The sequence below is a fragment of the Xiphias gladius genome, chromosome 8 (assembly GCF_016859285.1).
Source record: "Xiphias gladius isolate SHS-SW01 ecotype Sanya breed wild chromosome 8, ASM1685928v1, whole genome shotgun sequence".
Taxonomy (NCBI): Eukaryota; Metazoa; Chordata; class Actinopteri; order Istiophoriformes; family Xiphiidae; genus Xiphias; species Xiphias gladius.
This window is the reverse complement of record NC_053407.1, coordinates 25,988,991-26,016,360: the sequence shown is the minus strand read 5'-3', so window position 1 is coordinate 26,016,360 and position 27,370 is coordinate 25,988,991. Positions and strand designations below refer to the sequence as shown.

The window sequence follows — 27,370 nt, the reverse complement described above, 5'->3', positions numbered from 1 at the left end:
CAGTGGTTAATGTGTAAACTGTGCAGCAGTTGGGATGAAGATGCCCAGAGGAACATTGGCCCCTGATAAACAAGCTGGGCTGTTGCTGAGTCACTGGACATACAAGTGGACAATCTCAGTGATTTGCAAATACCTCTTTAATCATTCTGACAGATTAGATTTTAGAGCTCTGTTGTGGATTCTATCACCATCATTAAGAAGATTTTTAAGAAGTGGCCCATGTTTGTCTGATGTTTTGATGGACTGGTTTGTCTGAACACAACTCAGCTGGACTTAGAGCAGAGTAGGACTTTGGTCTGAACGTTCCTGAACAAGTTCTGGACCTTTTCATTTTTTGAACGTAAAAGTTTGAAGACATTCGATCTGCTTTGTTGAAAATGGACAGTGGATCTTCTGGTGCTGGGAATCAGCTTCTCCATGTGGACATCCGTATTGATGAGCATGAACCTTGCAGAGGAATCCTGGACCTTCTCAGCAGACTCCGTCCTCACTGGAAGGCACAGGACATTCAGATGAAGGCAAGTGCATGTTTGTGTCACCAAAAGGTAGCGCTTATCTGGCATTTGTTGATGACTACAAATTTTTATGAAAACATCAGTTTTATATGTTTCCATATTATACTATTTGGCTCAGCGTTTAGGGTTCAGGTTTTCGGGTGTTGTTCTTCCATCAGAGAACCCCTGATCAGATCCTAACTCCAAGAATGGGAATGGGAAGGCCTCACAACAGTGTATAGCTCCTATAAAATTAGCTGAATTGATTTCATTAGTTTTAATATTGGGTTTTATTTTTGATTTATAGCTGCCAGCAGTGGTACATTTGCAGCCATTCTGGCACGACATTAATGTCCCTGAATCATGAATGTCACTTTGACATTTGTACTCACTTGCCTGTAAAGAGTGTTCACTTTTGACTGTCCAAATAAAATGTGAATGAAAATTTCGTACGTTTAGTCTCCTCAGCCAAAAATGGCAGCTGTGTTGAGAGAAGATATTTATAAAAAGATGTGGGGTGGCTAAGCAGGGTGGGAGGAACATCTAATTAGACTTTTTAATCCATTTTAGTCTGTAAAATATGATTTATAACATCAGACAACACTGATATGTTCACAAGATAAATAGAATTCAACTGAGACATAATTTAGGAACTGGTCTCACACAGTGGGATCTCCCTACAATCCTTTCCCCAAAGCATCCAAGCTGTTTAGTACTATGATGTGGTATTTGTGTTATTGGGGATTTCAGTGTCATGTTTGTAGAGTGCCCAGTGAAGCATCAACAGCTAAACACAGCTGGTTGAAAACTACGTTGAGAAATACAGATATACTTAGCACTTATTTCTGTTATACGGACTCCCGTAAAAACTCTCGAAGTAGATTATGGCCAGTGAATTCACACCTGCAGGTGTTAATGCTCCACCTCACCACAGGTTTTCCAGTTACCGGCTGAGTAGACACTTTTCCAAGACTGTGTGGGCATGTGCTGGCCAGGCTCGACTGACATCGGCTTCCCTTTGGGTGTTTTTTGTGGCACCCTTTTTTTGAGATTATTCCTTTGTGATTGGTTTATGAGCAGCAGGGGCGGGGGGGGTGATTAAATGTAGTCCAGGCGGCGGGTAGCAGGTTTAGTCTGTAATCTCTGATGTTCAGGCAGCAGTAGAAGCTGTAGGAGCGCTGCATGTTGAGGATGAAATGTACCAGCAAGGGAATGAAGATCAACATGTTGAACATTTTAAATCACTGTTTATTTGGCTCTCTGCAGTCATTTTTCAGAGCAAACTTTTTGCAAGTTTGGTCAGAGACAAAACAAGGTCCACTTTTCACATGAAACCAGCCGTGGCAGTTTTTGCATCTGAAGGATGTTTGAAGGACACAAAACTTAAGAGCTTTTCTTCTTTTTCTTCTTTCTCAGCACAGTTCTGTCTAAATATAATTTAAAAAGGGCTCTAATGAGCCAAGATAAGTTAAAACACCTGTGTGGGTGGACGGGTGGGTTGATGGCAGACCACATTAACTGCACTGCTTGAGTTTCAGTTTTTGCTGAACTATTGTTTTAACTCTGTAGGACAAGAATAATAGAACTCTATTACAAAACAATACAGGTTTTCATTTTTTTCAGAATAAAAGCACTCTATGGTGAAGCTAAAGTAAAAGCAGACATGGCAACAAAATGCAACATTAGTGGAGTTTAAGGGTCGGAAAAAAAGTCATCCTCTCGACATATGGCACCATCTACCACTATACATCACTATGCCAAACCTTGGCACTGGGTGACCTCATGAACCCTGTTGTCACTCACTGGTGCACCGAATCTGCAGCTAAAACTAGTCAAACAACAAAGCCACTATTACCTCTGTCTTCAGTAATGGTTGCTAAAGACAACAGAGCTCAGCTGTTCCAGGCCCCTTTTCGGCTTTTTTTAAAATTTGACTTATGTCTTCACTCGGCACCAGTGGGCTCGGAGCTGAGAGCCATAGGTTGGGGAAGTCCATGAGCTCAGAGACAGACTAACACATTGTTGGTTTTGGTCTTTCCAACAATAACACAAATATAGAATTTCACCAGCTTGATCCTTTTTTAAAATTAAAAGTTGCGACCATAACGTACAACCTGCTGGAACTGTCTTTAGGAGATAATATAAAACCATATGTGAAACTGTAATGTACATTTGCATGTTGAATAATACTGACAATGCATGTTTTCGGTTTTGAAAATAAAAACTGTGGAACAGCTAAATTGAAAGCACACATGGAAATAAAATGTAACATTTTAGTTTGAAGATTGAAAGAAAGCTGATTTCTCATCTTCTGTATATATTGTGTTATGTGGAAAGACACTGTGACAAACCCCTAAACTTATTACACCAGCAGAAAATCCAAGATAACTGGTCACAAAAAAAAAAAACCCAAAAAACAAAACAAACCCTGGGAACAGATGCTAGATGATGTCAGCGCATCTGTTCAGAACAGAATAATCCCATTCTGGTCCCATGTGCAAACACGAGGTCCAATCTTTCAGAGAAATTGGGTTTATGTTTGTTAGGTGACAGTACATTGGATGGGTGACCTCTCAATCTACACCAGGTCCAGTAATGTACACAAAGGAGTAGATGTTTCCCTTCAGCCCTCAGGTCCCAACAGCCCCTTTAGTGGTGTATTGTGTTCATCTGATTGGACAGAATGTACCAGGGAAGGACAGTTACTACTACTACTACTACTACTGCTACACCTGTGCTTTTAACTGTTAGGTTTCCCTTTTTAAATTACTTTCCGTTTTGTCTTGTATTCACATTTATCTATTTGACTATTCTTCCCGTCACGGGAATCGCTGTAATCGTTTTTTGTTTTTGTCAAATGAAACGATAGCTCAAACTCAAGGTGATGGAATTTTTTTTTAAAATAAATTCAGTTCATACACTGAGGCAATTTGACCGTTTTTACATACACTTTAACTGAAAGGAATTGAAAGGGATTTCTAAGCCATATGTAGATATGAGGCATTGTTAAAAAGCCGAAAGAGACAATATCAAAGTGTTTCAAATAAAATAAATTAAGTAAAATTTTATTTCTGAGAGATTAAAAAAGAAAATAATACATTCATTTGGAATATATGTGTTCCAATATAAGTTTAGGAAGGGCTCTAAATAGTTTGTTTTTGTTTTCAAATGACAATGTATTACTGAATTATCACAAATACTGTATATTATATGTATATAATACATACAAATCAGAGACGAAAAGAATTCAGTACTATCTTCCGTCCACTACATAAATACTTGATCAGATGTCAAGGTGGGCCTGTTTGTTCACTTTCCATCCAGATGAACAACTGTTGTCTGCAGGTCCCATCTGAGGCTCAGAAAAAGCCTCGGAGACTGTGGCAGAGAATGAGAGACTTTGAGAAACCACTGAACGACAACAAACGTCCGACGAGGCCTTTGCAGGCAAACAGTGGTCACTGTGGGATTGTTGTGTACACATACAGGGAAGTACAGGCTGTGCTGGGAGTGTGATCCTTAATATCGAAAAACAAGTTCAGGCTGCAGCTCTGTACAGATGCACGTCTGTTAGCACATCTTTCATTTACCTGCCGTTGCATGAATATACAGTACTCGTGCACGTGTTTTCTATTTTTCTGCGTGACAGTTTAATTTTACATTCATTCATTTTTGGTTGTTTTTTTTTTTTTGACATACGTAAAATACCTTCAGGTAAAGAAAATTTGTATTTGGGCCCCCACTTAACCCCCACCTCCCACCCTCTGTGCGCTGAGTGTGTGGGCCTCGTAGCTCCCAACTTCCCAGTAAGGACAATGCAAACAGCAGCCTACACACAGTATGGCAGCTCCATCATATACCCAGAAACGCAGAACGCCCCCTTGCCTGATCAACACCACCTGGTACAAGGGTTTATCTGTGTCCGGTAGTTTGTGATAGTTACGTTGACTTTATTTGGGAGTGCGTGCCATGTGAGCACAGTATTAACTAAACATTTCCACAGTAATGCAGGGCCCATCTCGGTTGATACCGGTGTGAACTCTCTTGCAAATATGCAAATAATCAAATGACCAAAAACCCACTGATGCACAATGAACCTGGGACTTTTGGTGGCCCCTGCACTATCACCCTCCTTACGCAGTTAGTAATTCAGCTTTACACAGTATCCTGCAATATCATTAATTATATATGATAATGTTATTTTTACTGAAACAATAACCTCACTCTTTTGGTACATATACCAGGACTGTTAATATCCCAAAAACTGATAAATAAATTACTTAATTAATAACTGATCCTCAATGGTAAAATGAAACAGGTATGTTTATGTAAGGACTGTACTTAAGTGCAATTTTGAGGTACTTGTACTTTATTTGAGTATTTTATCATGCTCCTTTATACTTTTACTCCACAACATTTAAAGAGGGAAATTTTTTACTGTTCTACTTCACGACATTCATTTCAGCCATAGTTACACGTTAAATTAAGATTTTCCATAACTTTTTCAAATGATAAAATATGATCCATTCTTAAGGAATAAACTACAAACAGTACTTAAAGTTGTTAAAATTTAGTGCCACTTTCACAATATTAAAATTGTGCTTGCTTCCTTCAAAGTATATGATAAATTTAGTCATATTGCACAAGGAGTACTTTTTCTTGTTGATACTTTGAGTACATTTCACTGCTAATAATTATCTATTTTTGTACGTAAAATACTTTAATGAGGGGCTTGTAATGGAGTATTTTTACACAGCTGTTTTTATTTATCTTAATAATACTAGATCTTAATTCTTCTTCCATCACTGTTGATCGTTCATGTCTTGTGGACATGACATCTTTATATATTAGAGAAATTTATATTTATATTTAGTACTTTAGTAATTTAGTTTAGGTATTTTCTCAAGTTTCTTTTCAAGTATACAAATCAGCAGTTGCTGGTAAATGATCTCTGTTTTTTGTCGCCTTTTATTTATTTGTTATTTTGTGTCTTTAATGGAAGGTTGGAACTCAAACCAGGGTTTGAGTTACTGCTGCTGCTGCTGCTGCTGCTAGAACAGCTCATGCTGTAATTTTGTTGATTATCCTTTTTGACCCCAGACATTCACAGAGGGCATCACCAACCAGCTGATCGGCTGCTTCGTGGGCTCTCTTCAGGAGCCTGGCTGCGTTCTGGTGCGACTGTACGGCAGAATGACAGAGCTCTACGTGAACCGGGACCGGGAGGTGGAGATGCTTCAGGTCTTCTACGCCCACGGCTGTGGTCCGCAGATCTACTGCAGCTTCCAGAATGGCATCTGCTACGAGTTTGTCAGAGGAGCCGTGCTGGATGATGAGCTGCTCCGGCAACCCTCCATCTACAGGTCTCTGCCAGAACAGCGTTAAGATTTTTCATTCATTTCTTTTGTAAAGTTGATTTGATCAGAGAGGATGTGTTGAGCCTGTATGTGCTTTTTTTTGGGGGGGGGGGGCATTCTCACAGTTGCACATTCACAGCTGGAAACTGACCTGTTCATGAAGCAATGTGATGACCATCGTCCAGTGTAACAATTTGGTCGTAAAACATGTCTTCAGAATTCAAAGATTTAAGTCTGAATCAAATCACGCTCACATTTAAGACTTTTAAGACTTCTCAAAATTGTTTGAGGTTGAGCTTTAAGGTTTAAGTTTGACTAAGCAAATCATTGCTTTTTCTGTTTGTATAGGAAATAAAAAGAAAAAATTGAAAGGGAAAAAAAAGGATTTATCATAAAATTGGAAGTGGAAAAAACAATCCTAACTTTCAGTAATACTTTACCGCTTAAAATATTTATTTATTTTTGTTTATTAAATTCCTTGGTGTGCATATTAAAAAAACTACTTTCTACTAATTTGGATTGTAACAAAAACTTTTAAATGTCAGAATTTCAAACCTTAATGAATGAAATATACCACAAGCCATGCATCTACCAAATCATTTCCACACAGAGGTAATTATAAATTTTAAATAGGTAAAGAGGTAAAAAGTCCAAACATAATATGGCAGTTAAGTCCATACAATGCCACCAGTAGAATGGAAAAACCAAAAAAAATAGCCAAGTAATGGAAACACTATTATGTTCAGTTTTCATTCAGTGGTCAAACTGTATAACTACAACAGGTTTATTGAGAATGATGTTATACCTTGAACATTTGTTTTTAGAGAAAACAGCTGGAGGTCATTGTCGGAGGGTGCGTGTGTGTGTGTGTGTGTGTGTGTGTGTGTGTGTGTGTGTGTGTGTGTGTGTGTGTGTGTGTGTGTGTGTGTGTGTATCTGTTGAGCATTTCAGATTTAATTTTTTCAGTTGAGTCATATTTCATGTTGAGCAATGTTGTTTAGTCATGGCCCCTGTTTCATTCATCATTCTGATGATAACGGGCCAGCGTCATTATTCTCACCACAGGACAGTAGGACACAACACAGTCCACCAGGGCTGAACAGCCAGGGCCATGATAGACATCAATCACCTTGCTCTGCCTGATACCCTCTGCGGGGAATATCCAGAAAACTTCATGTCACCGCTAAGATGCTTCAAGAATGAGCACTCAAGTGGTCAAAAGGTCACAAATGCAACAAGGCCCATTTTTTTTTTTTGAAAAGAAGAATAAGATAAGAGTGCTAAATGGAAAGGGAGTTGTGTGTCTACTCTGATAATGGTTGTTTGTGCAATAACAGCATCGGCCAGGCTCATCTGAGAAAATGTTTTCTCTCTGCAGATTGATTGCAGCGGAGATGGGGAGAATCCACTCAATCCCGCCAAAATGTGGTCTGTCTGTCGAACCTCTACTCTGGACAAAAATGTCCCACTTTCTCACGCTGGTGCAGAGCAGTATCAGCGGCAGCCCAGCTGAGCAGCGCTGCACCAAAAGGTACAACTCATGGTACAAAATGATCTCAATGTCTTTTGTATTAGATACACACATTTAAGTCTGGACTACATATAGTATTTATTTTGTGTGGAACCCGGACATTGACTTTTCGCCTGGGGGCCTTCAGGTTTTATTTTAAATCTTTTAAAACAATATCATATATGTATCCATCAAATGCAAATTTAAGATTTCACAAGATTCGTGTTTTTCAAACGAGCCAGCTGGAACCATCACAAGTCAGCTGGAGGCAGCATTTTCAACCAACCCAAGGAGCTATCTTCAGCTTAATTAGCAAAGTTAGCTACAACCGATAAGGTCAGCCTGCAACAGTTATGTCTGCCGCCAAAATCAACGGCTTTCGACTAGAAAAAATAAGCCTGCCTTTTTCTATTTCCGCCTGAAGTCAAGGACCCATTGTTTCAAAACTGACTAAGAATTACTAATATGAGTTATTATCTTCCACCATTATCATTGCAAGCCGAGCACGAACAGAAAGCCTGACAGGCATAGCAGCAGTAACTAAGAGAGGGTGGGGTTCAGTGAACGGGTCAATTGTCCCGTCAGGTGTCCAGTAGGAAAGGTTCCAAAGTCGGAGAGAGAGGACGGCTGTCTATCAACCACTATGTTGAAAATGACATCCGTTTTAAAAAAATACCTATCCGGCCGGTGTTTGCTAGGCTACCTCAGTGGTAGATTTTTTTTGCAGTCATCCCTTTGATAGAAACCAGCCACATTTTCCACATTTTTATCTTTTAGGCAGCAGCACTTCCACTGGCGCCTTATCATTTTCTCACATGCCAAATGTACATTTCTCAAACCTGCCCACACTGCTGCTCTCCACCCCATATATCGTCTTTCAAGTAACTGGACAGTCAGTGTTCGAGTTGTTGTTGTTGTTGTTGTTGTGTTGGCACATTCGCCTCTCTTTCCTTGCGGACGGAGGCCGCCCCTGTGAGCTGTCATTGGTCAGAGGGACGAGGCGGGGGAGTGGCCTCCATGGCAATGACATTGCATTATCTCTGACAAGGGTCACGGGGTGGGAGGTGAGGGGGGCCCTCCAGACACTACAAAGAAACAGACGCTTGGCCACAAGCTTCCTGCAGAGCTCTCCCTTATCGGTCAAACGTTCAACCTTGTTTATGTTTGCAGCGAAAGGGGTCGGAAGTCCGCCCAAACTGAAGCTGGAAGGCCCAGAGTATCTGAGTCCCTTCTGTGGAACAACTGCCGTTTAGCAAGTGGCTAAAACAATCTGTACCAGACCGAGTCATTCATAAAAGAGAGGGACTGTGGAGGACGGGGACTTTTTATGATAAGTAGTTGTAGCTTCCCGGATTCAGAAAGAAAAAAAGCCCCAAACAGATCTAAGAGAAAGCCAGCGTGACTAAACGTCTTTGTCATCAGGAAGACAAGAAACAGGAATTATTCTTGTTCTCAGTTAACATTTTCTGATTCATCTGTGATCCAGGAGTGTTTTTTGGCAAACACAACCGGAAGTTACCTCAAGCAGGCTGAAATAAATAGTGTATCAATTATTTAGCCAAAGCTTTTGATTTTTACATTTTTAATTTCATCACCAACAATTCAAAACGCTCATATTTTAAATATTTGATTTGTTGAGAATTCAACACACTGCCGCTGGAATGCAGGGCACAGAACGTGAAATGGATCACAGAAAAGTCATGAGCAATTACTTGAGGTGCTCTTTTAAATGTCTCAAGGGATTACGAGTTTTCCTTTTATTATTATGTCTACTCTTGCATTTAACTTTTTTTTTTTTCATTTTTAAGCTTTAACAACTATCACATTTTGTTGTAAGACTTAATTTGCACAACGTGCTGTTGTGCAATGAGAGTGCGGGTAAATCTGAAAGTTAACTTGGGTACTGAAATATGCATCCACAGGAGCAAATTGCACCACATTTAGAGGCCCAACAGATGGTGCTATATTGTGAGACATTTGTGTTACCGAGTGGGTCGACAACAGTCCTCTGCAGCTCAAACACAGACATGCAGACCACCTCAAAACGATCTTGAAAATATCAACTATTAATATAAAAATAATTATAATGAGCGCTGGAGAAGTACGATAAAGAGATGGAAGAAGTGCTACAGCGTAATTTATTAGATCTGAGATTCAATCCGATCTGAGATTTATGAGGTTAATTTATAGTTAAAAACTCATGCCTATGGTGTGTGTGTGTGTGTGTGTCTGTTTGCATATTAACAGGTCTCTTGAGTGTGCAACTACATGTTTGACATGACACACACACACACGCACACACACAGAGGCAGAGGCAGGGACAGAGAGGACCAAGAATGGGGGGGGGGGGTTTAACAGGCATCAGAGAAACTTTTGTACTTGAGAATGTATGAGTGCTGGTATGAATGTGATCTTCAGAGGAAATGGTAAAAGAGAGGCAGAGAAAGCAGGAAGAGGCTGCACCTGCAGAGGAGGTCTTCAGCTCTCAAGCCAACCGCTGTGCAAAGAGAGACAGAGAGACGGGGGGGGGAGGCTGCGGCAGCTGCAAGGTTCGGCGAGAGAGAGAGAGAGCACAGTAGAAGTCAGAGATGGGAGAGAAAGGAGAGAAAAGCAATGGAAAGCAACCTCTTCTTCTCCCAAAGGCCCCCTGCTATGTCTCCCGTTTGCACTCCCATGAATCGTGTAAAACCACAAAAAGGAAAAAAAATCAGCAGTGCTCGGCTGGTGTTTGAAATCATATGTAAATAGGGTACATTGATAATGAAGCGCCAGAGGAGGAAATTCCTCTAATTACCTTACAGAGACTTGACATGGAGCAGGAGGCAAATGTACTTGATGTACTGTGCTTCATGAAAAGGACTGAAAAGAGAGAGAGAGGAAAAGATCTGATGGCAAGACGAAAGGTTTTCATTTAAAGTCAATGGAAGTCTTTCATTTAGCTTTTGACTCTCAGTAATCGTGTGTTTCTCTGATAAAGTCAGTTTGTTAAGTTCAAGAAATAGTTGGGTTGAAAAGGAATCAGGGTGATTCACCATTTGACTGTGTGTTGTACTTCATATTAGAGTAGAGGGAGATAAATTATGCATGTCAGAGGGGGTCGATTTCTAAAAACAGAAAGATTTGATAGGTGAGTGGATCTGAGTCAAACACACTGACGGCTACACTCTAGGCCTACATTTTTGGAAAATGCAATTTGGAATTAAATTTGACAGTATTTCCACAATTACAGAAGTAAGATAACGCCTTCTTTTTTCAACAAATGTATCGAAAAGATTAAAACTCCAGCAGGGAACAGCTATTTCTTTTACTAATATGTTTTTCCGTACTTCCTTGCAAGCAAGTTTAGATCGACATAGTTTCCACCTGCTTTTATTCAATCAGTGATTCCTCGGCTCTGTCTGTCCACAGCAGGAAGGAAGACCGAGTGAATGAAGCAGGGGAAGATAATATACAAAAACAACTTGTTGTTGCGGATGTGTAGCAGGAGTTGTATAAGGCAGCAGAGCCCCTGTGTCACGACTATAAACAAGGCTCCGCTCCTCTGCTTTTATTGTGCATTCCTAACAGGCCTCACTAAATTATGTCTACAAGTGTGTATAATACTGGAGCATCTGTTTGTTCCCCTTCGAATAAATAGGTAGTGTTTAAATTACACTGTTTAAATTACCCTCTTGTCGTAGCCTGACGGCTGAAAAGAAAACACGAAAATTAATTAGGAGACGGATGCTTATGCAGCATTTCTTCCAGGTGCGTTTCGCACCAACGTCCAAGGACATTAGCGCCTTCCTTGATGGACTGAGAAATCAACGGCGTGAAAACAAGCCGCGTAACCTTACAAGGCTCCCTGAACCGCATCAGTTTACAAACGTGTTCCTAGAAGAAAAGTGAGGAGCTCATGACAAACTCGGGTCTCCCCCCTCTTTCAAGAGTTAATTTTTTTTTTTTTTTTTTGATGCTCAAATCCTGATTATTCTGTTTTAAACATAATCATTATCATTTCGTGTTTTTCCTGTAACGCCCCCCAATGGTGGACAGGGCTCACTGAAGTAGCACTTACAGTAGACGACAGACACAAACACTCTGGTGAAATCCAGACAAATCAAATTCTTTTAGGGTGAACGGGTCTTAAATGCAGGTGAGTCACAGTGTGTAAGGGGAAAACTCTCTATTAGACTGAACCTTTTGAGAGAAAATTCAAAGAAGCAGTTGGCGAAAAAACATAGTGCCATTTTTACAATGAGTCATAGTTACAGAATGTTTCAGATGTCTTTATGGTTACTTTGATCACCGTATTAATCATCTTTTTTCTTCTTTGTCTCATCTTTAAGCTACTTGTCATTAATTAAGAAGAATCCCTCCCACATCCCACACTTCGGTGGCCGGTGGTGGAAAGTAACAAGTACATTTACTCAATTACAGTACTTCGGTACAATTTTTGAGGAACATGTACTTTATTTGGGGGCTTCCCTTTCTCAGATGCTCTGTACTTTCAGAAGAAAATATTGCACTTTTTTTACTCCGCTTCATCTGTGTCTGTCAACTACCGGTTATTGGTTACTTTGCTAATGAAGCTTTTGCAATCGAAAAACACACGAGCAGCTTATACAATATGGCATATTGTTACTGGTTAAACTAACCAACAGTATATAATAAATGACTCCAGCTCGACCAGCAGCAACAGGGAAATGCTACTTCCACATAAATACATCAGTAACAATCATCCAAATCATAACACTGCAACGATCATAAGGGCCATTTGTCTGCAAAACAACAACATTTACTTTTGATACTCGAAGTAGTCTAAATTCCACTAGGAATTAAATTACTGTACTTTTACTTAAGTAAGATTTTGAATGCAGGATTTTTACCTGTAAAGGTGTATTATTACACTGTTGTATTGCTACTTTTACTGAAGTAAAATGTTCTCTTTCACCACTGTCCACAGTACAATAAGTTATCCGGGCTGCAGTTACGAAAAAGCTAGATAGGCTACGTAATTAAGCAAAGCGTGTGCACAAAACAAAAAATATTCAGTTAAACGTGGAAACCTTTAACCCCTTTAATGTATTCTTGATTTATTGTAAAGTTGTAGTGACAATTAAATTGAATTATTTTAGAAGTGAAGAAATCCTGACTGACTGTGTTGGATATTTGCTGAATAATGATGACACCTCATGAGTCCTAATTACAAAGAATACGAGACAAATGCTCCACGTAGGCCCCAGTTGGTCCGCGTAGACTAGGTCTGTTTGCCGAAGTAAAACTCACTGGCAGTGTATTTGTCAGCGTCAGTGATTCAAACTTAGAGCTGCAGCTCTTGTCTTTTTGCGGCCTTTCATATAAAGCACCATGCCCTGACTAAGACTGTAATCATGACTGTGGCGTGTGCAGTTTATTGACGTCACCTCATTTTGGGTGTTTTGTGCTGGGGGCCGCCTGTCTGCCCAACTGCCCCGTACAGCTACGAATCAGAGACGCTCTGCTGTCACGAAACATTCCTCAAAATGTCGGAGTGACAATCTCGTCCGCTCCATCACGTAAAAAAATGTAACTTCAGTGGTTTTACCTCTTACAGTTCTGTGGCTCTACGCGAGGTGCCCAGCTTTGAAACTTTGTCGGCGGAAATGGAGTCATTGAAGAGACACCTCTCACAGACTGAATCGCCAACTGTCCTCTGCCACAACGACCTTCTGACAAAAAACATAATATACAACCACAAAGAGGGTGAGGAACGGCCCTGCACATCAGGGACACTGGAAAACACGGTGGATGTGATACTGAAATGAGCTGCTTTGTGAATTATTTTCTGTATACATGAAGCACATTTTCATCACTCAGAAGCCATAAAACCAAGTGAATATAGTCAAGAATAAAAGACTGCTTTATTCTACACTCTTTACTTGTAGCTCTGCGGTTGAAGAGTCTCAGTTCGTTGGTAAAGCTAATGTTAAAGAAGATGGATGTGTCTTTTTTTTTAAAAATTTTTTTAAATAACGCAGATCACAGTCTTCCTACCGCATCCCTTTTATTTCACACGCTGAGGCAAACCTTTGCATCACTGAAAATGCGTTCCCATTTTATGAAATACTTTACCGCATTTGTAGCATCATTTTTTATTTTATTTTTTATTTTTATGGTTTTATTTTTCCCAACATATTTTAAAAGGATGCCCGTGGCAACTCTCAGTCAAAAGGGACTCTTCGTTCCTTTTGACTCCCACAAGGTTCTGTACTTTCAATAAAAGGAGGGAGAGACAGCTATACCTCAAGATGTGTTCGTCATGTTGTCCTGGTAACCGCTGCTGCTTTCCCTCTCCTCCTCCGTCAGGAACGGTGAAATTCATTGACTACGAGTACGCCGATTACAACTACCAGGCCTTCGATATTGGCAATCACTTCAACGAATTTGCTGGTAGGTCTGTGTTGTGATGAAAAGAAGTTCAATTTGCCCTACAAACCTTTTTTCACGGCCTGAACATATAAGATTGCCTGATAATGGACTACTTGGTGCATCAGATGTTGTATATACAGTATGGGATATGCAGAATCACTGCTCAGTATGTGCTGTCTCTATAACTATTATATCATTTTATCTTTCTGCCGATATGTACCTTGAAACCGCAGTGTGTCCTCACTCTGACGTTTCCCAGACCAATTGCTGTATTCAGTGTGTGTTCTGCGTGGGGGCAAACATGGCTTTGATGTACCAGCTGTGTCACGGTGACGCTTGACAGGGTCAATTTGAACATTTATGGAACAATCATCAATTTAACAGTTTCACACCGTTTTGATCAGCCGTATCATTTCGGCTTTCATGCCAACACTCACCGTTCTGTAGCAGGAGTCCTGTCTGAGAATGAGCCGCGTGGTACAAGCAGGGTCCGGCCTCTGAAATGCATAGAACAGAATAATCGTGGCGACAAATTATGGCTGGAATTAGCCAAATGTCGTGGACAAAAATATTCATCCGTGACAGGAATGATGGACACTGTGCCTGGGAAACTGGTGCATTTCTCTTAATTCCATGAAACTGAACTGAAATGTTTCTGTTGATCAGGAACAGAAGCATATTGTCCTGTAAATATTGTGTTTGTATCCTCCAGTGTTTTTTACTGGTTATCCTTTGTCACATGCAAATCCCCTCAAACAATAGGAACGCTTGTAACTGAAATTCAGCTGTGGCGTGCAAACTTGGCCCCGACCTGGAAAACTGATCATGATGCCAAATTATTTCTGGAATGAGCGAAATGTCATGCACACAAATGTTCATATGTTGGGGGAGATTTTTCTGTGACAACACATAAATCCCCTTTTTTATTTTATCACATTTTCCTAATAAAAGGACAATACAGCTGAAACACTCTTTAACTTGAACTTTTCCTTCATTCACGCTGGACTGATGTCACTGAGATCAATATGAAAGTGTTGCACATGTCATCCAATTTCCATGCTTCTTACTTTCTGATACTTGTGTGCAATTTTAATATACAGGAAGTATTCAGGGCCTTTAAGAAACAGTAATAAGACCACACTTTATACTTCATACTTTGTAACAAGTAAAAGTCCTGCGTTTAAAAATCGTACTAAGTAAGAGTAAGATTTTAGAAATGTACTTTACAAAGTATCAAAACTAAATGCAGGAAAATGGCCCCTGTGAGTGTTATACATTAATAGACTATAATTGCTATTGAAGCTGGTCAACGTAAAACTGATTTAAATCATATTACACTGTATACCTGTGAGTAGTTATATCTATAACAACGCATCATTTTAAATAAGCTTATCATAAAGTCTTCAATGTAAAGTCTTAATTTTAAAGTAGCTGGTAACCGAATCAGTCGCGTAAATGCGGTGGGGTAAAAAAGTTCCACCAATAAAAGTGTGTGTTTCTCACACCAAAACGGGAAAAGGCATTTGTCATTACTTCACTGAGAAAATTATCGTCCAGCTAATTGATAATCGATAGCTGTCATTCCTTTCTACCTGAACTGGCACAATGAAAATTCGGTCCACGTTTTACTATTCATTTGATCTTTTAAATCAGCTTTCAGCTGAAGGTGCTGTGATCCGGTTCCCACGCTTCTTTCCTGTAAATCGTATGTGACGCCATGTTCGCTCAACAGCTTGCGTGGCATTGACCAGAGCTGACTGAGGAGCGGAGATGATGAAGTTCTGCGGCAAATCTTCAAAACTAAGTTTTTTTTAATCTTTGTGTTGTTTTTTTTTTTACACTGACAGTAGCTTCACTAACGTGTGTGTGTGTGTGTGTGTTGTGTGTTCAAGGTGTGAATGACGTGAACTACAGCCTCTATCCGAGCCGGGAGCTGCAGAGGGACTGGCTGACCGCCTATCTGGAGAGTTACAAGCACAGCACAGGACGTGAGGTCACCGTTACAGAGGCAGAAGTTACGCAGCTGTACGTTCAAGTCTGCAAATTCTCACTGGTAAGTGTCTGCCCCCGCTGACTTGGTTTAAAATGTCGAAACATGTCTTTATGTTGTGCCTCGACACTTTGGACAGACTTTGAAAAGTGACAAATCTCTCAGCAGTTATGTCTTTTTTTCCCCCTTTTTTTTTTTTTTAAAGTTCCGCCGTTGAAGGGACTCAAATATTTCATTATTATGAGATTAGTGTGTGCATTTCAACAATATCCATATGTGCGCAGACCTCCGAAATGGCAGGGTGGCAATACCTCACCGTCACATTTTAATAATTTACTTTTACAGCACCCAGAAAAAGAAACTCCTCAAAAAAACCCCAAGCCGATCCACAGCTGACCCGCCGCTGCTCAGAGTTTGATGGACTCCATCTGAGTTGATTAGAAATTGCCGGAGGGAAAAATGAAAGACAGCTGCCAAAATTATTCCTCTTATGACCACAATTTTCATTCTTTGGTGGCTCAAGTGGTGGTGGGCTATCTGTCTAAAAGTGCTTTCATAGCTCAGCACAATATGTGGAATTGTCTGAACAATTTTGGGGTGGTGTGAATGTCTCTTGAAATAGCCCAGAAATGATGAGGAAGCATATTACTTTTTAAAATAACTTGTGCCTCGGCCAAAACAGAGCGGGAGAAGTGAGAGAGGAGGAAAGAAATACGGCCTGGAATGGAGTGAGGGAAGTGATAACATCATGTTGATTGAAATCAGATTTTCTTTGACAAACTGAGGAGGACTTGAGGGAAGTAGGAGAAACTGATCACTGACGCCTAACAAGCCAAGTTTCCAGCTCGACCCGTTATGACAAGCTGTGTGTCAAAATGAGGGATACTGAGCTTGTTAATTGAGAAAATCACAGGGTCTATTTTTTATCATTTCAAGGCAGCGAGCTGGAACTTTTCTGTTTTTTAAAAATATTGACATATAACAGCCCACTAAATGTTGAGTTTATTTACAGTTATTCACTTAATAAACTTTTGTCCTTAATACATTTCATTACTTACTACCAAATATACCAAATATCCAAGGTCCCCTTTAATGTTTCTCTTCTTATGAAATATTACGATGAGCTGCCAACAGTTTTGGTAATCGATCAATTTTTAATGTCATTTTGAGCTAAAATGCCCAAAAAATACTTGTGAAATGAAATACTGGTTTTTCTATGATAGTAAATGAAAAGTCTAGGTTTCTGACAGTTTGAGGAAAACAAGCAATGTCGAGACGTCACGATGGGCTCTGAGAACCTGAAGGAAATCTCGTCATTATTTTCTGACATCGACATGGATCAAACAATTACCAAAGTAAATTGTCAGACTAATTGCTACTGAAACTAGGAAATTGCTAACGATGATCCCTTTTTCATCAGAAGTGGCACAATGAAAGTGGTGGCCACACAATTTTGGACCATTCACTTGCTCCATACAGATCTCACCGCATTTTTAAATAGTTTCACATCACATCTGGTAAAACCAGATGATATAGTTGATTATGTTTAACTGAGTTTGGAAAATTTCCAAAACTGAATTAATCATTAAAAAATTAATGACTTTTAATGTTTTTGTGTGGGTTTTTGTTGTATTCCTTCTTTCTTGAATTTGATTAAATGCCATTTTAGCCCTTTGTGTCACTTTCGTGTCACTCGGTAATTGCTTGGAATAATCAAACTCCACTGAACTACATTGAGAAATGAAAACACAGGAACCAAGGAAACCAGTCTCCGCTGGAGGAAGGTGTGTGTGTGTGGCTCCGCTGTGTGGCATTGACAAAGCCTGGCGAGAAGCCAAAGCTCTGCGGCGTGAAGCTGCCTCTTTCGGGTCTTAATCCTGGGTAAACTGTGCCAAGACACTGTGGGGTCTTTACGACTCATCCTCTCACCAGCAGGGATCCCCCCCGCGATAGCGAGGCTATAGCCTGCGGTTCTGTGATGTCACTCTCCCTCCACGTCTCTCGTCTCTGTTTTTCTCAATGGCTCCCTGTCACTGACAGTCTCTGCTAAGAGTTAGACTAATGCTCTCTTAATGGAGAGCAGTTATTAATCATAATAGTAATGCGCTCAATCTCTCTCCCCAACTAAAGACAGAGATCAGAGATGAAAATCTGCCAGGGAGGGGAGAAAAAGCCAAGGGAAAACCGCACATTGCTCTTCGAGTATTTCATTCCACCCTTTATTTGATTATCAAATAAAAATGTGATTATATCACTGGGCCACAGAACAGAGGCCTGTCTGGATCGTATTAGGACTTGCTATTAGTGGTCCTCACAAGAAGATTTACAATAAGGGTGGAGAACAACAGAAATTTATGGAGGCATGGAAGTCCGCAAGCCTAAGTGAGCAAAGCCATTAAGGAGGGAACCATTCAATACAGAGGTTTGTCATTCTGTCTGAGCAGCGTGCAACTGGCGTGCGGCGGCAGCGGCAGCGGCGGCGGCGGCAGCAGCCGTTCTGGGAGCAGTTAAAACGCGACAACTGGAGGTCACTGAAGTGTGGTTTCACAGTTCTGCTCTATGGGACGGGGAAATGTTGCAAAACGAGACAGTAAAACAAAGTTGAATATTGGTGACACCATCCGGTACCTGTGATATTTCATTTAACAAAACCCGCACCAAAAACTCTCACATGCCGCGGTGCATACCACGATCGCATATCCAGATCTTTACACTTCAAAAACACATTCCAGTCCTATAGGCCCAACACAGACTGGCTGCATGTAGTTGGTGAGTCTTTCATTCCATCCGATGGCTCCAGTACGGTCTCTGTCAGCAAGCATTTGCCCTGCTGAAGTGTTCTTGAGCAAGGCGCTGGCATCTGACACTGCTGTGACCTCCCTGCAGGGGGGGCAAGAAATTGTGTGCTTTTGACGCTTTAATTGGATTAAAAGGGTGATTGACAATAGCATGATAGTCACATGTTGTGGCTGCCATTCCTTTAAAGACAACATCATGTATTGAAATGAGCATGCAAGCACATTACATTATGTTGTTTTTAATGTTACTGCTGTTGCTTTAATAAAGCATAAATATGTGTATATATTACATATACATCAATTATAAAATAAATTCAGAATCAAATACATTATTCAAAATGCAACAAAATGATCTAAGAGTTTTCATTGCTGTTGACAGTTTTCTGATGTTTATCGCATTGTTTTGATGGTGTCGACTTCTAAAACATGTAACTTGAGTTAGTTAGTCCAATATACCAGATATTAGGTCTGGCCTTTATCTGTCATGTTGTTATGTTTACGCTTTTCGTTATATTTTTTTGTGTTGTACGGTTCTTTAATTCAATAATTTTTTAATTTTTTTCAAATCAAGTGTTACTTCGGTTGCACTACCGTGCGACTTTTCTGCGATGACAAAAGCAGACCTTATGGTCACTGCTATGGGTTGTCCCAAGCAAGTCTGAGGTCTCGTCGAGTTTTCATTCTTCGAGTATTTTCAGTTTGTAAAAAAGTGATTGAAAACCAATGGCTGCCTGAAGGGTCAGAAAAATTGGAAAAAAATCTTGTCAGCATGCTTTGAAAACTAGTTGGCAGCAGACTGCCCAAAACAACTTACTACTGATATGATGCTTTCATGTTTGCTCTCTTCTCCTTCAGGCATCCAACTTCTTCTGGGGTCTTTGGGCCATCCTGCAATCACGCTACTCCTCTATTGACTTTGACTTCCAAAGGTTTGTACTTTCGACAAAAGCAGCTTAAAGGAGATTTTTTTCCATGTGGTTACCTTGTGTCCACAGTTGGGCGCCGTGCGGCTGGGTGTGACTTTGCATGAACGTTGTTTCCTAAAGCAACATGGTTTTAACATCTCGTCCGTCAAATGCCGCACGAAATAGACAGGTTACAAATAGTTGATATTCAAATTGACGTCCTCCTGACATTAAGCACCACCTTCACATTAACACCACCTGAACAACTATTGGATGTAGAAACACATAAAAACCACAGAGAAAATTATAACTTCATTGCAGTCTGACTGGCCCAGCTTATTACAGTACTTAGCATCATCCTACATCACTTAAATACACACAAAAGGAAAGATACGTGCTACGCATTGAATTCAAGCTGTCGGTATTTTATTGCCATGTTTGGACAACCACGATCTTCATTAGGATTACTTGATGATGAATTTGTTGGCGGAGAAATTGCAATAAAAGACTGAGAACTTGGGCCAAGAGTGTGGGAATATTTCTATTTTTTCCCAGCAGTGCTTAAAGAATTGGTGTATCCAGAATCTGCCTTTAAAACAGGCAGGACAAGCACACTTCTTCTACCCCTCTTGTCATTACTAAATGCAGACAAAATATTTACAAGTGAAATTCTCTGCTTGTCTTCTGTCCTAAACCGCACATAATGAAAAGATGAAAGGCTGAGCTTTCACACAGATTTTCAAAAAACCTCATTTCTTTTATTTCTAAATGTCTTATGATCCACGTAGAGAATAGTTATCTTTAAACAAGTCCAGGAGACATTCCTCACTGCCAGGAACCAGACAATAAAGTTCAGGAGGGCAAAATGTTTCCCTCCACCCCCACTTTTTCTCCCTTTCTCCCTTCTCTGTGTGCCCCACACCCACCACAGTTGTGATCGTGATCCTAATCACTATTGACATACGGCACCCTCCCCTCTGTGTGGCTTTCTCTGCCCACTTGCTAGATCAGCGACAGGGCCCCCCTCCTCATTTCGATCTGGACCTCGGAGGAAATTTGATCCAGAGGGGTGCCGAGACACAGAGGCACTATTGTTCCCATGCCGTCGGTCCTCCCTTACATATACGTCTCTCATCCCTGGCTGGGCCATATTCCGCCTGCTAGACGTCTGGTCCTCTAAGCTGCAGGCAGAGGTTGTCCTAAAGTGCACGGTGAGGGTCGGGTTACGTTTCTTTAACTGGAGGGTTAAACTGAAATGAGCTCCGAGAGCAACAATAACGATGGGGAGCCGCGTTTGATGGAATCACTACCCCGCCAACCTCTGTCCCCCTAATACGCACTCATTCGGGGGCACACACAATCTTTATGTTATTTGAACAAATGACAAGGACAGTCTCATAAGGTTGTGTGCTATGACTGTGGTATGTGCTCACTGTCATTGTACTTAAATGACGAGACAGAAGTGAGGACAGACTTGACTATATCGTATATACATATATATATACATAAAGAAGAATGAATTCTTATCTAATTCAAGCTGACAAAAATGCCAAAATATGTTCTGGCTCTTTAGATGTTCCACTTTCTAAACAAGCTAGCTGTTAACGTTGTTTGTCGACACTGTTGAGATTGAACCATAAAACCAAAACAACGAGGGGGCAACAAAGGGGGCTAAAAGGCATGTGTTGAGCCGCACAGTCAGGTAATAATTATTTGGCGGTTAATCGCTGTAGGAGACCACTTTCACATTAAAAATACTGCAATTTAAAAAAATAAGAGTAATGCAGCTTTAACCATAAATTACTTGTCAGGACCACAACTTTATTTCCCTTATATTAAAGGAGAGATGCCCACTGCACCGCTGCTTTATGCTTTTGTGATAAACAAGCTCTGTTGACGGAAGAGATAAAAGTTAGAGTTAAACCCTTTGTGTGCGCCTGTGTGAGTGTATGTGTGTGTTTTCCTCCCACTGTTATCCCCCTGAGCCAAGTCTCCACCGACTTCCCAACGAGTGACAGGCGTCACCCGGGCCTTGTGCTTTAACCAGGGCCAGATGTAGATGTGACAATAGGGAGCCACAAGGGGAATGCAAACCCGCCCTCCCTCCACCGTCGGTATTTACTTTCCTTATATGATTTTATTCATGTGTTGAAAGTGTCTGCGAGTCAGTGGTTTAGATTTGTGGACGTGTTGGCAAGGCGAGCCGTTATTTGACAAAGACATTATTATGAGGAAATGAACGAGGAGGAGGCCCACTGTTTGGAATAGCCCGACTGCAAAATTGGAGGAATTGTGCACAAAAGCACATTGTGAAACGGAATACCTGCTTTGGAGGGAGTTCATTTTTCCCCTACTTCTGCTAAATAGAAAAACATCTCAGTTTCATCTCTGATGATGATAAACGTTAAGCACGCTAGTTTTAGGTGTCGGCCTTAATAAAAATAGGGATGAATGGGATTGTCTGTGAAGGTTGCAGTTCTTTTAAATGGGTATACTCAAATACAATTTCACTTATGAAGGGTGTGGGTATGATGAGTTATTAGATTAACAGTACAAAGTGTTATGACCAGTGTTTTTTTTTTAATGTTTTATTTTTTTTGGATAAGCTGACATTGAAGCTCTTTTAACTTTTTATTTTAACTAACTGAATGTCCATTCAATGATTTTGAGATTTATCAAGTGGTGTTTAATTGTTTTTCATTCTGCTAGTGTAAAAATCACTAGTGTCATTACACTTAATGTGAATGAGGGCATGTAATTAATAGTACAGTAGTGCTTAAAAGTAAAATATTTTTACTGTATTTCTTACAAAGGAGAGAGGGGAAAGCAAGATACTCATAACTTATTTTTAAGAATAAAGCAAATTCATCACCTTACTGACATATAGGTAATAGGGAAGGTGTTTTAAATCAGTGAGTTCACAGGGTTCTGTAGTTTGATGTCTACGTGCAAGCCAATACCTCACTGGAAAAGGTGTGCAGTTGCTGTCTGTTCTTTATTGTATCTGTCACAAATATAAACTGCATATCTCACAGACTAAATTTTTGCTCCCAGTTTCATATCTGGGGAACCCACTGACAGATCAAATTTGAGAAAGTACAGTGACAAATATGGTGACAAACCAGGCCATCTCTTAGAAAAATCCAAAACTTCATGAAGTGTTTCGCCTCCGATCCTGATACAAGTCCTTGCAACACTGGGTATGTGTTTATCCCAGGTCCGATCCAATAATAAATAGCATCCGTAGCCTACTAAATTTGACACACCTTATTTTTCACATGCTACTTGATCCAAATAGAGAATGTCCTGGTTTAAAACTCCAAAGTTGATACATTTAAATTGTTTTATATGGTATGAAAAAAGTTTTTTAACTGGACAAGGTCAAGATAAATATGGCTGAATGTTTTGGAAACTGCTCTTTGCTAATAAGAAAGAACAAGTAGAGATACTGTAACAGGTTTGATAATGGATTCAGTCAGAGCTTAATGAATCTGGATGTCAGAGGTGAGAGTCATTCAAACCCACCGATGTGACCAAATAATTTTTCACACTCACACACTCCACTTTTCACTCACATATCCAGTGACGTGGTCGCATAAACTATAGCGGCCGGCCGTCGTTAAGGAGGGCGCCGCGACACTATTAGGCTGAGGTTGACAAAAACACACTAAAAAGTGTGTGCAATAAAGAACGGATAAGAATTTGATTGGGTTTGTTCAAGCCGACATTGTCATGGAGAAATTCGATGTTTGCAGCTGCCGTAGGCTTTCCTCAGTGACGGCCCAACAGGTGTTGCTTTCGTCCAATCAGGAGAAGGAGGGCCTCATTCAGTGGTCCGAGTGAGTGAGTGAGTGTGAGAACCGTCAATCATCCACCGTAGCACAGGGCTTACTTAAAATTATGTCTGTCGAGAGAAAACGCCTATTTGAGTTTGCCAAGCCACAATGAGAGAAGTGAAAATTGTGGGCTGGTTCTGCCAGGCTACCACCAAAGACTTCTGTCCCCCCCCAAATTTTTATGCACGGTTTAATAGTTTAAAAGCTTAATTTCCAGGAGGCAGGGTAGTAGTTCGACACATCCTGCAGCACCTATTTCTATCCTCAAGCTACTGGTGTGTATTCTATAACATAAGAGGAGTGGTAAGTGACGCAAAGAAACAACCGTAAGAAAAATTGCAACGAGCAGAAAACAGAGGCCAGACTCTGACACAATAATTAGAGAGCAGTTTTACCCGGAGATACAGGTGGGGAATGATGGAAATCAAGTAACTAAAAGGCATGTGTCTGAATTATCTTTGTGTCTCACCGAGCAATAAGTGAGAGAAAACTGATTCTGCATTGAGGAGTTCAATGAAAGCACTGATTAAAGGACAAAATCCTCTCTATGCGTCCATTTTCTGTGCTTTTGAAACTTCACTTAATTTCAAAAGGTAGAGTATAATGGCCAAGGGCAACAACATACTCAGACATCAGATTTATTGAAGCATTCCATAATATGGTTTGAACAAATACAAAATCGCTTTTCTCACAGTTCAGTTCTGCAGTGCGCTGAAGCTCTGGCACAGCTTTCAGACTCAGTGCTTTCTTGAATAGGGAGTCGATGCTATATTATGCAAGTTTCGCAAACAAAAACACAGTTCCCACCTTGAGTAGGGGGCCCGCCGTGTGACCCGGGGTGAACACTAGGAAAACACATTATTGCTTTAGCTCAGTGAATGTTGTGAAAGCTCTGGGGGGCTGTTGATTGCAACATATGTTTTATAAAGATTTTCTAGTACTTTAAATAACTGCAACAAACATTAGATACATATTTAATTCATATAGTTCTTAATATTACATATTTGACATGTATTATCGTAGTATTTTCCATATTTGTACAGTGTTGAGACACCAGTGATTATGCACTTTTAAAGGGGCACTCCACTAATTTTACGCAAGAAGCGTTTACTCCAACTTTGATGTTGTCTGTGGCCCGGGAGAAGCTTTTTCAAATCTGAGAAAACGACCCCTGAAGATGTCACAAGTGATGTCGTCTGGGTCATCTCAGCCGGCGCTTGAGACTTCAAGATTTCTTGAGACTTTGACCTTTTTTAACGGAAAATGTTACAACCAATTTTGAACATACTTAAAGTCTTTGTCTCACAAGGCGCCCAACTTAATGAAAGCGCAACACTAAATCGTTTGAGTACCCCTTTACATAATGTTTTTTGCTTAGTTTCAGAAGTCAGGTGACAACAGTTATTTTTTTGACATAATTTTTTTTTTTTTTTTTGTTCAACACTAATGAAATTATCTGCATGCATTTAATTGAAACTTTACAAACAGGAACAAAAGTGTAGAGACCAATTTTTGAATTTTGGAACACGACCATGCTGTTGGGTAATTTTAACTTCATTATTCTGTTGAAAGAGATCTATCTTGGATGGAATATTTGTGTGAATCTAATGTTTTTATTTGATAATGGAAGTTATATATTTATTTGTGTGATATTTGAACTAACTAACTAAACGTACGGGGATATTTCTTGTTACATTTACTTTAATCACCCTTTGATAATTACATTCTTACTGTATCAACTAAAAAGAGATTAATTTTAGAAAGTCAATGATATTTAGGTTATTAAGTGTGTGAAGTTTATAAAAGTGGTCCATATAAGAGGTGCCTGGACTAGCATTAATCTTGGCTCTTGGTTGAGGGTCGTGGAGGTCGTCATGTTCTGGCCTGCTATTCATCCACCCATTTATCCCCCTATACCTGCCTCAGGTCACAGGGAGGTGGAGTTTAACCCAGCACACACTGGCCAAAACACCTGCACTCTGAAAGAGAAGACATTTTCAACACATCTGTGGACGACACTTTTTTGCTGTTCTTAACAAAATATACGTGCTGGCAAAAGCACAGGCTAGAGGAGGATAGATTCATGTATTTGTATTGTGTATGTATTTATTTAAAAGCTATAGAAAATACACCCAAAAGACAAAGAAAGTCAGACAGGAACATTATGGCATACACCGATCCACCACAGCATTAAAACCAGTAAGCGGTTTTAATGTTGTGGCTGATCGGTGTATTCATTAAATGACCGGGGTCAGATTTGAAGCCAGTACATTGTTATCATGCAGCATAAAGATCATGGGGCAGGACACTTAAAATGGTGCCTTCCTTAATAGTAATTGTGTTTGTTCTCTGATCATTTTCTTCTATCCTCTGCTCTCCTACCAGATATGCCATGGCACGACTCAACTTCTACTTTGAGAAGAAAGAGGAATATTTTGGATTGACAATGAGCTAGAAACAGAGAATAAAGGACCAGCATTTTTTAAATGAGACATAGCCTTATCTGCTCTGTGAGTCCTAGAACCGGTGTCAGTGATGTGACCCATGTCCTTCTTTGTTGCATTGTACAAAATCCACGGAGGAATGAAAGCAAGGAATAAGCTTATAAAAATTCTCCCCATTGTTTGTTAATTCAGGCTTAAGTGCGAGTTCATATGTTTTGCTATTACTGTGATTTTTAAAATATTTGTTTTACCACAGTCAGTATAACGATAAGCCTATTTGGCAAATTGGGATGAAGCTCACGCCAGAAAAACATTAATTGTTCCCACATTTAGTCGAGTCGCATAAAGCCACAAAAACTGAGCCTGATCATAAAACCCGTAAGAGGGTTACTTGCAAGCTTATTCAGTGTCTACCAGAGTTCTGATGTAAAACAAGTTTTCATTTCAACTTATTTTCTGTACCAAGTAGTGAATTATTTTAAATCTTTCTCATTCCTAAGGACTTGTCGTTAAGCTGCTTTGTAGGCACCATATGGGATGTCCATCAAGCATGCAGTAAACTGCAAATTTTAAAATTTGTTGTAATTTTATCAAATTAGTGTCCAAACAGTGTGTAAAGACAGTGTATGTATACATGTTTTTTTAATATATATATACACATACATATATATATATATATATATATATACATATACACATACATATATATATATATATATATATATATATATATACACATACACATATATATATATATATATATATATACATATACACATACATATATATATGTGTGTGTGTGTGTATATATATATATATTTCCGAATCAAGTCTGTGGAGCTACTGTACATATAAATCATGTCAAAAATGTTTCGTTAATTCAAATAAGTAGTGAAATGCCCCGAGAGCCAACTATTTGTCCAGATTATTTATATATATATATGTATATATACATATATATATATATATATATAATATGCAATGTTCCTTGGGTGTGTGTTGCAGGTCATTAACTTGTTATTGTCCCAAATGTTGGCAGAGTTAGTAACCTAGTGAGTGTTTTAAAATTCAGATCAATGTATAATGCAAGAATGGACATTGTACAGTATATATACTGTAATAAAATGTAGGATGTGTTCCTGAACCAAGAAGAGATTCAAGAGACACTAATGTTCTAACAATGTTGGCAAGACGTGTCTTTCAAGGGAAGGACCACTACATTGTAAAACAACATACAGAAATTTAGTGGAATCAACTATTCTTTTTCTCATTAACTCTATGTATATGTATAAGTGTCACTTATTTCAAGTTAATACAATTTAAAATTCGTAGTTTTTATTTTCAGACCACTTTTTATAAACATGAGAACTTTAAGGCCTTGTTCAGACTGAGGCAAATCCAGTGTGTTTCTCAAGTCAGATCTTTAGGACAGACTGACCCAACTGTTTGCAAGTGATCAGATCGGATTTGTGCGTCATCACCAGCCTATCTGCATGGGTTGCTGTGTTAACGACGTAGGAGTAGCTATGCTGGTGACGTGGCTTTCCAAATAGGAAGCATGAGAAATGGTAGTCCATCATTGCACCTTCCAAACAATTGCGTCAGATCTTTTTTCAAGTCAGAACTTTAGGACAGACTGACCCAAC

General features: G+C 39.7%; 1 protein-coding gene across 4 annotated transcripts; it reads left to right on the top strand.

The window, feature by feature from the left end:
- The first annotated feature begins 201 nt into the window (after positions 1–201).
- LOC120792654 (ethanolamine kinase 1-like) lies at positions 202–26,375 on the top strand. Of its 4 annotated transcripts, none has more exons than XR_005707877.1 (8): positions 202–518; positions 5,595–5,857; positions 7,230–7,382; positions 12,937–13,085; positions 13,689–13,772; positions 15,644–15,804; positions 16,087–17,096; positions 19,395–19,473. XR_005707877.1 is itself a non-coding variant. In XM_040131862.1 (8 exons), the coding sequence occupies exons 1-8, from the start codon at positions 378–380 to the stop codon at positions 25,733–25,735; spliced, it is 1,095 nt and encodes a 364-aa protein (XP_039987796.1). In that variant the 5' UTR covers positions 202–377; the 3' UTR covers positions 25,736–26,375. The 4 variants fall into 4 exon arrangements, 3 of the variants coding, with proteins under 3 accessions (XP_039987796.1, XP_039987798.1, XP_039987797.1); XM_040131862.1 differs by lacking the exon at positions 16,087–17,096 and adding an exon at positions 25,666–26,375 and having other exon boundaries at positions 19,395–19,468; XM_040131864.1 differs by lacking the exon at positions 19,395–19,473 and having other exon boundaries at positions 16,965–17,229.
- The last annotated feature ends 995 nt before the right edge of the window (positions 26,376–27,370 follow it).